Below are 12986 nucleotides of genomic sequence, written 5' to 3' on the forward strand. Positions count from 1 at the left end.
GCATCTTGCGCGCTACGCGTGTTCGATTCCTAGGCCTCCGTCCTGCAGCTTACCGAGCTGGCCCTGCAGCTTGCATTCGCAGCTCGGCCACTGTGTGGCCTTGCCCGCAGCTCGGCTGCTGTGTGGCCTTGCCTGCCCTATTACACAATGTCTCCCTCTCTCTCTCCCTCAGTCTCTCTCCCCCTCTCTCTCTCTCTTCTCAGTATCTCCCCCCTCTCTTCTATCTCTCCGTCTCCTCCTCTCCCTCTCCTCTCTCTACCTCTCCTCTCTCTCCCTCAGTCTCTCTCGTGACTTTGTGTGTGTGAGTGAATTTATGACATCACTGATGATGTCATCAATGGGATTTATGACATCACTGATGATGTCATCAGTGGGATTTATGACATCATCACTGAACTATAGCCTGGTCCCAGGGTGACCCCAGGAAGGTCATCTACCCCACAGACAGTCGCGGCCAGTTCTGTGGGCAGGCCGGCACCCCACTGGAGTAAGTTGCTTTCCTATCATGGATTGGATGGATGATTATCACCTGTTCTGTTCTTATAACTGTGTCTGTGTGTGTGTGTGTGTGTGTGTGTGTGTGTGTGTGTGTGTGTGAATTTATGACATCGGTGATGATGTCACAATGCCTATGTATAACATCACTAATGACATCAGTCACTGATGATGTCATCAGTGACATCATCACTGAACTATAGCCTTTCAGTGACATCATCACTGTACTATTAATAGCCTTGTGTGTGTGAGTAATTCACTGACGATGCCATTTATATATTACATCACTGATGATGTCCCAGTGGGATGGACAGACAAACAGAGAGACAGACAGAGCCCTAGCTCCCATTTATATACTGATGATGATGATGTTTATGTCTAGGCCAGTGGTTCTCAAACTTGTTCACGTCAAGGACTCCTAAACTGACACAGATTATTAGACCACATACCCCCATCTGATAAGATTTTTGCTTTTAGATGTTTTATAGAAGGTATATGAAACCCATGACCAAACATTCTGTCATTGTGTTACTTATGGATGGAATTATAGTGAAAATAAATAATTTCCCTTTTTGCTGGTGCCCCTCTGGAACACCTCAAGGACCCCACTTTGAGAACCACTGCTCTAGGCAATGTGGGATAGCGTCCCGTTAGAACAAAACTCCTGCCTCCGGTCACTGATTCGTTGAACACCTTGTCAATCACAGTTTCGTCCGTTTTCATTGGTCAGCGCTCTCTTCAAAGGAATGTCTAGTTTAGGAGGACAGTTGAGATTTGGACTTGGAGCGGACTTCTGTGTAGCCTACAGTAATTTATTTATACAGTTGACAGACCCACAACACTGCAGTCACGGTGAAGACCAGGAATATGATCTAATCTTCAGTTTGGAGCTTGTTTGAGCCAGAAGACAGCCGTGGACCATGGAACTGGAGGAGAAACCGAAATATGGTAATTATTTAAAGCCCAAAACGACCATGCTTCACTTCATCTGTCCTGGGCTAAGGGAAGCGGACACAGTAGTTTCGGTTTTATGCTTCATAACGTTATGATAAACGTTACACACTATGCAACTATTAGTTTAGTCTGTTCGTGTGTTGGATACAAACGTTACGTTTCTTATTTTTATTTTCTCGCTCTCTGTCTCGCTGGCACTAGTCCACTTTACCTCCCTAATCAGTTTGAACTTCTGTATGATCTAAATTGATATATTTTGCTGTCCAGTAACGGAAAGAGAAAGTGTTTGTTTTTTTGGTCTGTCGTGAAATGAAAAGTCAGTGTGCCTGATAGAGTTGGTATACGCTGCTGTTTAAACTGCCTCGGTCGTGTTGTCAGGGCAGGGATAGCGGAACGCATCTGAACTTGGGGGGGCCGGGGGGCGTGTCGGGGGGGCGTGTCCCCCCGTCGGGGGGGCGTGCCCCCCCCCCCCCCCCCCCCCCCCACACACACACACACACACGTCTGTGAACCACCATCATTGATTATTATTATTATCATCATATAAAGATTTTGGTCGTTTGAAGCCAGATTCATATAGGAATATCTCATTTTAAATTAACATTAGGATTAGACGGTTGTGATGTCAGTATTCAGTCTTAACAATCATATATTTGCTCCTTTTCTCACTCACTCCTATGTCACCACCTGCTCTCACTGCAGGGTTTGAGATTCAACTTTTTTTTATCACCAGCCAATATGGCTGCTAGATTTTAAAGTTAGGAGCCAATTAATTTCAACTAGCCAAAATGTTTTTCTTGAAATAAACCAGAATATGAGGGCGACTGGGTTTTACAGCAGGGCTATTCAACTAAATTGTTCAGGGGGCCACATTGTCAGAAACCTAAGGGACCGGGGGCCGGACCGTTCCCCGAGCCAGTACACTTGACACAATGCGCCACCATATTTTTGCAGCCGCGCTGGAACTATTATTAAGTAGGGGGTGCTGTAAGGAATGGAATCTCGGCAGCGCCGAAGAAAATTTTATGTTTTTTGGACTTTTATCCATATTTAGAAGAATATTTAATTTTAAATTAACATTAGGATTATACTGTTGTGATGTCATTATTCAGTATCTTCTCCTTTTCTATTATTAGTATTAGTATTAATATTAAATACTGAGTATCTCATGAAAAACTATTAATATTGCATCTTTTGTGTTTAGCTCCGTCTCACAGCAGGCCCGGCTCCAGAACCAAATTACAGAGGGGGCCTGCCCCTAGCTTGGGGGGGCCAAGGGGGGTCCGGGGGGATTCTCCCCCGGAAGAAGATTTTGTACATTTTAAAGTAAAATTCGTCAAACTGGTGCATTTGAGAGCAAAAGGAAGAGGCTAAATCTATGAGGAACTACAGACATCTCTAATGTGTTGTGACTTTACAAATAGGCCTAAACAATTAATATTAAATGTATTTAACCCTAACCCACAAATTGCATTCATTGTGACAAATTTACAATAGTTAATTAATATCCAGCCAGAATCATTGCAAATGGAGGTTCAAAGTAACAGTTAGCAATAGCATTCAGTTAATCAATGCCTAATGACAGCCAGATTCCGTTTTAAACTTTAAAACAGAAAAACGGAAAAACGTTTTTAGCACACACACAAAAAAAAAAAAAAAAAATGAATGGGGGGGCCAGTTTAGGGAATGGGGGGGCCCGGCCCGGTCAGGCCCCCCTCCAACGCCGGGCCTGTCTCACAGCATTGTAACATTGTAGTGCAGCAAGAAAGGAAAACTACTGTAAACATTTGAACCACATTTCTTGTTTAGAACCTATAGCTAGCAACATCGCCATCTCCTGAAAAACATTAATATTGCACCTTTCTTGTGGCTACATCACAGCATCTACTGAAAAACATTTATAGTGGATCTGACTTGTTTAGTTCACTTTAGATTCACATCACATCTGAAAAACAACCAGTCGAGTGTAATAAGTAAATGAGGTTTAATTGTAAAAAAAAAAAAAAAAAAAATCTAAAAAAAAAAAAAAAAAAAATTTTTTTTTTTTTTTTGGGGGAACTGAAAAGTACCCGGGCCGCGGCCCTGGTGGCCCGGGCGGTTCCGCGATCCCTGTGTCAGGGGATACAATGTCTCAGTTTATCTTTTGCTCGTCCAGTTGCTGCTACATTCCAGATTGGTCTGACTGGCAGTCAGAAGCTTAGCTCGGACACACTAACTATAACGCCCAGCTAGTAGATCATAGATGGGTAATTAGAAAATGCCTCAAACACACAAACAATACTGTCGTTTGACAACTGGACTTAAAATATAATTTTGAAATCGATATTGTATTGTTGAAAACAGGATCCCTAAAGTTGCATGAGGTTGCCAGAGTGTAGGCTATGTGTAGGCTAATTTTAGCTTAAGCATGCCCCCATGCATGCCCACCCCCCCTTACCCCAATTACCCTTTCTGAATGTTTTGGGGACACGCCCTGTTCCCTGATGGTTATGGCACATCGCCCTTTCTAGTTAAAGCAGCCAATGGTGGACGTTTTTGAGAAATTAATATGGAACAAAAGAAAAAGCAAGCAGCATGTTGACTTTAACACTGAAAACCCTTATTTTCGTGGTGGTAACATCATCTTTTGTCTAAAAATATTAAACCATTTTGTCAGTATTTAAGGGATTTTGGCATACATAGCAGACTGTTGTGCAGCAATGTGTTGAGTTTATTTGGCATGTGTGGGTTGTTGTCATGTTATGGGATGAAAGGATGAGGTAATTTGATGCTTGTCTCCCTTCTCTCTGCTTTCCTCTGGCAGACCTGATGTGGCTTTTAGCATGCTGTGTTTTCTTCCCCGCCTCTCTACACGCCCGTTTCCTCTGCCTGTCCCATGGTGCTAATTGCTTTCGATTACCAGCCCTAATTTTTAACCCCTCTGGCACAACAATACTGTCATTGTTTGTAATCGCCAGATTCTTATGATTCTTATATGTCAAAGATTCAGACAGTATAATATATAAGTCAGAACAAGATGATAAATGTCACAAACAAAGGACAAACATAATTGTGTTTAGTCCCGTGGGAGTCACCAGCGATGACTTGACCGCAAATGCACTTAAAGATTGACTGTGTGGTAGGAGAAAACATGGATGTCAAATAGTAGCCTAGGTAAACCCAGCCCCCACGTGATCTGCTCTCACAGTTCCCAGTCACTAGGACTGCCAGTTACTTGTGACTGTAAGCAGGGTGAGCCTGAGAGCAGGTCACTGGGGGCTGGGTTTACCCAGGCTAGTCAAATAGCCTCAAGAAACTTTTAGTGTTGCTTCTCGTCAAAATGATCGATGCATCTGGAGACTTGAGGCGATCCAACTGAAAAGGGAGGCGAGGCTATTATTTTGAGTAATGTGAGCACATCTGGGAGTCCCTCTTCAGATTCATTCATCTGATGAATGATCTTAATTCATGTTGCTGCTGTTGCTATTGTCTTCATTTCATAGGAGTTTGTGATGCTTGAACTGAAAGACATGGTCAGAGGACTTGCAATGATTGTAACAGGGGGGAGGAGGATGGAGCATTGTGTTTAGTGTATGTTGCCCTATCATCTCTGTTCACTTGTCCATTGACCACATCTCTGGGGAAAGTGGCTTGCTGTAAATATCCAGCAGCACTTAACGCCATTAACATCACGTTGTTCCAAAGCTGTATTCATAAGCTTGGCGTTAACGTGTCATCCCACAGTATTTCAGAAATACAGCGTCACTTGTTCTGTCAGAATACCTCCCTAGAACACACTGTACGTTTAGCCACTATTTCACATGTTGGAGTAATTTCAGGCTGAGATATATCAAGAAACCCCAATGACAGGATCTGAACCCGCCTGCAGCCATGCCCTGCTGCAGAGTAGCTGTAATTATAAGCCGTATTTAGGAGAGTGGCTTGAAACCTGATCCTGAGTCTCTCTGATCTCTGTTTCAAGTTGGTGCCGTTTGCTAAATTGACGGGTTTTTGAGCTATATTTGAAGATTTTACTTTTTGGCATATTCCAGCAGTTTTCAATTAGGCCAAATTGTCTCGTTACCGCACAGTGTGTTGTATACTCACAAGTCACAAACAGCCATGTGCTACAGTACAGACGAAGGAAACTCTCCGTCATCACAGCCAGCTTTATAACCCAAACAGAATCATATGACTTAACTTTCTGCCAGCTAGCTTAGAGTTTGAACTACAAAGGCAGGTTCAGAGCAGTGTGAGACCGTCAGGGAAAATGAAGAGGAAAAGAGACACACATGTCCACTGTAATTTGGGTGTTTAAAGAACTAGGACCACCCCTGAACTCCGCTGTCGGTTGTGGGCTTCCTTTCTCAAACCACTAGCTGTGTCTGTTGTACTTGGCTGACCCTCCTTAGCACAAATATCACTCTTGGTTAACAGGAAATCCGTCTATTATTGGCATGTTGACAACTTCTTTATTTCCCATAAATGCTCTGTGAAGTGTTCTCTTGCTTCTGAGGAGTGAAGTCAATTTGAGAGAATATTTTAGAGTAGACTGTTATGTTTGCTTCCTGTTTTGTGTTTTTGTGTTTATCAGAAAGCCTTGCTAATTAGATTGATTCTTTCTAATTGCTCTGTGTTGAAACTCTGTTTCCCACATATCTACACTGGGAAAGAAAATACAAGTGCTATGGGAATGGGATCTCTATAGTGCCTTGTGTCATCTGTGTCTGAGTGACTGAAGGAGCTACACCAGGTGCACCAAGGGAGATAAGGGTTGAATGTTAGGAGCTGATCCTGTATCATTGACCTCACAGTGTCTGGCTGAAACATCACATCTTCTCCTGTCTTGAGAAGTCAATACACGATTTCAGACGGCAGCCCGTCTTTATTGTCACACGAACACTACAACACATGCATGCGGCCACAACACACACTCATGCTGACGGTGGCCGGTGAAATATGTCCTCTGCATTTGACCCATCCAGGCTTGTCCTTTCCTCCGGGGGGCAGGCCAGGAGCAGTGGTCGCTTTTTCTTTCCAGCGCCCGGGGACCATCATTGGACCATCATTGGACCAACTTCAGATGTTGTCGTCACTGGTCGGATGACGATCTTCTGCATGTTTTTAGTGGGGGGTTATGTACGGAGGAACCCCCTGGGGGGTACGGGGAGAACATGCAAACTCCACACAGAAAGGCCCTTTCGACGAGATAGCCCACCTGGGCAGTAGGCACTGAAGATAAGGGCCCTCCCAAGAGCGCACACTGTAAAGATAAACTGTTTGTCAAGAGGATTGTGCACAGCAGATGGATTGAGATGAAGTGCTACAATTTACTTTTCATAGCATTCTGTACCATATTGCTGCTATGGCATGAGAGATCTTACGTCTACCATATTTCTAAAATGTCAGCTGTTCAGAAACTAATAAAAACAAGCCTTGTTTGTAGGGCTGGGCAATATAGCCAAAATAATTATTATACCCTTGTACCCCGCTAGTCCATCTGATGGACTTTTCCTGCATTCGCGTATGGGCCGTTTCGACATTTTTTGAGTATATGGTCTTAAATTAAGGCTAGGTATTTTTTTGGGGGTATTTGACAAAAATCAATCATAGTTATCATTTTTATACGATCCTAAGACCTATTTTCAAAAATACTCCTCAATTTACTACTGGTCCATCTGATGGACCCATTGACTTCCATTGAAACCACTCTATTGGTACTCCCAGCAAATTTTCACAAAATTAATTTATTTCATTTATTTCAGCGGGCATCCTGGACCAAATACCTTGAACTTTGACCTTAATATCTAACCTTGGAGTTGGTAGAAATTTTGGGGGAGTTACATGGTCTCAAAGTCCATTGCATAGTTGTCCCATTGATTTCAATGTTAATTTTGCACAAAAAGAACATTTTTTTTTTACTTCCAGCAAATTTTTCAAAAAATCATTATTTCCTTGATGTTACACATCTCACCTTGACTCAAGCGGTTAAAATTGTAGTTTCTAATGTGTTTGCCTATTTCCCCATATTCCCCCAGTTTTGGCATAGCAATCAATTCCATACAGTTTACATGAAATGTAAAAAAAACTGATTCCTATGCCAAAGATGGGAAAATATTATAAAACTGAATTTGACAGTCCACACTACTGATTTGAAGCCTTTAGACCAGGATAGATGCTGGACTAAAGCTCGTTTGTGTTTTTTGGGGAAAATGGCTGGTAGTCCAAAACATGCGCTTTTTGGATTTTTGGCTCAAAATATGAAAAAATACTATTTTTACAAAAAATCACAAAAAATACAAAAACCCACTGATGATGTCACAATGTCTGTGACATCATCAGTAATGTCATCAGTGACATATTATTGACAAAAAAATCATCTCATGACATCACTGATGATGTCATAGGCTAGTGATGTCATAGCTATTGTGACATCATGCCTGCGAATCTTTGATACTAGGCATCTTGCAGTGGTGACTTTTGTAAAACACCCCAACTTGCCCATAATATCAGACCCAAAGCCAGTTTGTCTTTATGGAAATGGAAAAAAAATCACTTTTTTTTTTTATGTACTTTTTTTTTTTTTATGTACTTTTTTTTTTACTGTACTTACTGTACACTGGCATTTGAGGGGTTAAAATTCGAATAGGTATGAAATGTTGGTATGAGGTATTAGGGAAGAAGTTACCAATGAATTATAAACAGTCAAAAATTTAAAAATTTAAATTAATATTTATAAATTAGTACAGAATACCCGTTAAGGTCCATCAGATGGACCAATAGTAAATTGAGGATTCCGCGCCTGCGGGGTACAAGGGTTAATATCGTCGATATCAATAATTATTGATACTTTTTAATGACCTCATTTGAATAAAGACCACAAGAAAAAAAGGTTGCATTTAACCACTTTATTTTGAACCAGCTTATTTATCAAGGCACACAGGTCATCATTTTAATGTTAACACAACCATTAAAAACACACAAATTGAGTGTTGCAGCTCAGCTGTGTCATTTGCTCCGGGAAAACCCAATTAGCCTTTTTCACTCCCCCCACCCAATTCACCCATTTTGTGTCTAAAAGGCAGGAAGTAACACAGGTGCAAGCAAAACCTTAACGGGGGCCCCGGCACCGGAACACCTAAACGGTGTGGAAGTTGGAAACCTTCATTCATGTTTTGCTTGCACCTGTGTGCAAGGGGCACGGTGGCTCAGTGGTAGAGCTGTCGCCTCGCAGTCAGAAGGTCCTGAGTTCGATTCTCGCCTGGGACACTGTGGGCGCTGTGGTTGTGTTCCCCCCCATATCCTCAGTGCCTACTGCCCAGGTGGGGTATCTCGTCGTAAGGGCCTTTCTGTCTGTGTGGAGTTTGCATGTTCTCCCCGTGCTCCCCCAGGGGGATCCCTCCGTATATAACCCCCCCCCCCCCCCCCCCCATTAAAAACATGCAGAAGATCAGATCGTCATCGTCATCCGACCAGTGACGACAACATCCAAAGTCGGTCCCCGGGCGCTGTACGAGAAAGCGACCACTGCTCCTGGCCTGCCCCCCGGAGGAAAGGACAAAGCCAGGATGGGTTAAATGCAGAGGACAAATTTCACCGGCCGCCGTCAGCATGTGTGTGTTGTGGCCCTCCGTGCATGTGTTGATTGTAATCGTGTGACAATAAAGACGGGCTTGTCCGTCTGAAATCGTGTGTGTTACTTCCTGCCTTTTAGACACAAAATGGATGAATTGGGCGGGAAGTGGAAAAAGGCAACTTGCCAGCTTGTTGAAAAGCTGCTGTCTCCAGTGCACTCAAAGTAGGAGGCGGACAGTAAACAAACATCCGGTCCCTTCAGCCTTCCCTTCACTATGTGGAGATCTTCCTACCAGACAGTATTGTCACTTAGCGTATACTGTACGCTTCTCAAACTGTCAAATATGATATTCTCCTACTTTAAATAGTGTCTCTGCTCTTTAGTGTAAAAAGGGAACGTAGTGGTGTTGCTTCCTCCGTGAGATACACTGTAAATAGATTTGAACTTGGACTTCAGCACTCCAGTCCACACCCTCTTCCTGTAATGAAAGCCATGTGGGAGAGTAGCAGGGAGGCAGGCTGCAGCTTCTACATAGCATTAGAGTCTGCCTACTGTATTGCCTGGCCATGACATCATCGTCCTGTCTGGCGCTGAACGATTTTGAGAAAATATCCAATTGCGATTATTTCTCACTGATATTGCAATTGCGATATGATTTGCGATATTAGATGGAATGATCATTTTTACATCATTATTCTCATTCTCATTGAGAAACGTATTAAAATGGTTACGGTGTGATTTTCGTGGGGGGTCTGTGTACCAAACAAATGTGTTTTTTCTTAAGTCTAGAATAGTGGTACTCAACCTTGACAAAATATACTTTTGCAAGAGCCACAAATCCAAAAGCGTCCTGTCTGAAACCGGTCTTGGTTCAGTTTGAGTCTCGCTGCAGCTCTTCAGCTCTCCACCTCTCAGAGAGTCAGTACTGGACCTCTCAGAGAGTCAGTACTGAACCTCTCAGAGAGTCAGTACTGGACCTCTCAGAGAGTCAGTACTGGACTTCTCAGAGAGTCAGTACTGAACCTCTCAGAGAGTCAGTACTGGACTTCTCAGAGAGTCAGTACTGAACCTCTCAGAGAGTCAGTACTGGACTTCTCAGAGAGTCAGTACTGGACCTCTCAGAGAGTCAGTACTGGACCTCTCAGAGAGTCAGTACTGGACTTCTCAGAGAGTCAATACTGGACCTCTCAGAGAGTCAGTACTGGACCTCTCAGAGAGTCAGTACTGGACCTCTCAGAGAGTCAGTACTGGACCTTGGGTGCTTTATTTTGTGATGTTGTTGCAAATTGGACCTTTTGAATTGTGAACTGTTATCACAAAGCAGAGAGATGCTTTTTCCTGAACCCATGGTCCATGGACACGGAAGAAAAACTCAAGTTCTCAGACCGCTTGAAATGTTCGATATTCCTCTTCATATTTGTGTTTCTTACGATCTTTAGCCATTTTAGGTTCATGCTAATCTACTGTAGTTTTCCCAATGTGACGGAGTTTGCACTTGTCTCACGACACAGAGCGCGACACCTGAAATTAATTCTGCCGACAGTTTTGTTGTTGTTTTTATTTCTTTCTTTTTAGAGCCACAACCACCAATGAAGGAGCCGCAACTCGGGTTGAGTATCACTGCTCTAGAATGTAACGTCTAGGACAGGACATCTCTTCAGCACAATATTGAATTTAAAATGGTATTTTGACACACATTTCACCTTTATCAAATGCGTGCCTCTTGCGATTTGAAAACGGCAGAGACCATATTGCGATTTCGATCAAATTTTGATTAATTGTTCTGTCCTGTCTCATACTGTCACTGTCAGGTAAACACCTTGGATCTCAATTGACTAGTTCTGTTATTTCCAAAAAAAAATGTTTGAATGTGATTGATTATTATTGTTGATTAATAATAATATTCACAAACAAATGCATCATACTTGTTAGTACCAATCATCTGGGAAGCTACAGTTTGTGTGTCTTTAAATTTGTGGCTTTATAAAAAATCATGTGGCATTTCATAATTCAATCCAACTCTTAGCCATGTAGCAAATGTCTCTGTAATGATTTGAGTGAATGCAGAGGGGCATCTCGGCCACATGCACACTGGTGCTTCATTGGAATTGGATTAGATGTCTTGGAAAGAATGCTTTTAACAGATTAAAATGCCACCCTGCTTCCCTCTAGCAGCGCACCAACCTTTCTCATTCTCATGAATGAAAAATAGATATTGAGAGAAAGATATGTGAGATACTATTTAATTGTGTGTCATAATGAACAGTATAGATCAGGTATAATCCACACTTGTGTCAAATAGTATTTGCAAATATAAAATGTTCCAAAACGGGGGTCAATTTGGGGAACGCTACCAGGGCGCAGTGGGAAAGCACCCTTAGCATTCATTTCTGCCTGTTTGAAATGCCAGATAGGTGGGGTTACTGCATCAGATTCAGCACATTAAGAACACTAAATTGACATTCCAAATATTAATTGTCTATTAAAACTTGATATCACTAATTATATTGCCCTACTATATGACAACACCAGCCATCTGCCATTCCAAGCAGCTTGAACTACTGTAAATGTTTCTTCCCTGTTTTGGTCTTTCTCTGACCACAACAGTGAACGGACAATAGTGGGAAGTGGGAAGTGGGAAGTTGGAACTGCTGCTGGGGACATGAGCCATTTCATCTCTAGTATGATAGAGCACATGACATTTCTGGAGAATAGCAGTTCTCTGTTTCACATCGAGTCACTGAAGAACTTTTTTTTGTGTGTGTGGAAAATTGGCCAGAGCTCCAGATGGGCTTTCTCGAGGAGCAACATCAGCCATAACAAGGGAACAGAATGGAGGGAAAGTTTCAGTCATTTCGGCTGGATCTTCTGTGTGTGTCAGCAGCATGGAGTGTGGGACACTGAGTCCATCTGTGAACTCTTGTCTAAGAATTCACAGTCCTCTGTTGAATGGAAGCTAACACACGCTCTAATTGCCTTTGCCTGAATGCAGATCACAGAGCGCAATCCAAGAAGTCTCTTGTCTCTTGCACGCACCACTGAGCACTGAGCACTGAGCACCACTGAGCACTGAGCACCACTGAGCACTGAGCAGTCCTAAGAGAAAGAAGGCCCATTAACAGAATTTGGTTTCGGTCTTGTCCTTCTCTAACCTGGCGCTCCCAAATGGTTTGTTTTTACAAAATGTGTCTTGTGATCTGATCTCATGATCTCACGCAAACCCAGCTGCCTGGCAAGGCTACTCCTCTCCTTCTGGCCCTGTGAATGTGAAGTAAAGCAATGTGGAGCCAGTGCAATACTGCAATGTCCCCACAAGATGGGAGAAAACACTGTTGACAGGTTTAAGATGACAGACTTGTCTTGGCTATGTGAGCTGATCAGCCTTTGAGTTTTTAACCATTTGTGAAAGTATTCACTTCCAAATGTTCAACTGCTTCAAGAATAGGCCTTAGTTGAACATAAGCCAACGTGGTTGAAGTTGTTCATCTAGTCAAGTGCTACTAGAGATTTTCAATTCTAGTATAGAATCGCACTTGGTTCTTATGGTCCATGTTGTTGCTGCAGGCTCAGGCTTGATTGGCTGGGCTGTAAACAAGAGTTGTCTAATTTATAACCTCAGCAGAGAATATTTTTTGACATCACTGATGATGTCACAATGTCTACAACATCATCAGTGGGTATCACATCATGAGTGATTTATGACATGTGTGTCACACATACTGCCTGGCATGCTGCCTGGGTGGTTTCCCCCCCTTATTATTACTACTGTAATTGTTACTGTTGTGTCAGCTAGATTTAGCTAGACATGTTCTCTGTGAAGTCCTCTGAGGCATGCTTGTGAATTAGAGCTATACAAATAAACTTGACTTGACTTAAGGCTGGCTCACACTACAGGATTTTGACAATCCTAGCCGATTTTTGAAATCTGGCTGTGACACGCACTACAGGAGAATCTTCCCAGATTATCTTCCTAGAATCTCAA

At 42.6% G+C, this 12986-nt stretch overlaps 1 protein-coding gene across 1 annotated transcript in view; it reads left to right on the forward strand.

Annotated features, from left to right (window-relative positions):
* Nucleotides 1-1382: 1382 nt before the first annotated feature.
* LOC310788142 (choline transporter-like protein 2) overlaps nt 1383-12986 on the forward strand; it is a 34100-nt gene continuing 22496 nt past the window's right edge. The window contains exon 1 of the mRNA XM_083649656.1: nt 1383-1443. Within this exon, the coding sequence (XP_083505782.1) occupies nt 1416-1443 (28 nt within the window). The 5' untranslated portion in view covers nt 1383-1415. The remainder of the gene's footprint in view (nt 1444-12986) is intronic.

This window comes from Poromitra crassiceps, assembly GCF_964638095.1.
Source record: "Poromitra crassiceps genome assembly, chromosome: 13".
NCBI classification, from domain to species: Eukaryota; Metazoa; Chordata; class Actinopteri; order Beryciformes; family Melamphaidae; genus Poromitra; species Poromitra crassiceps.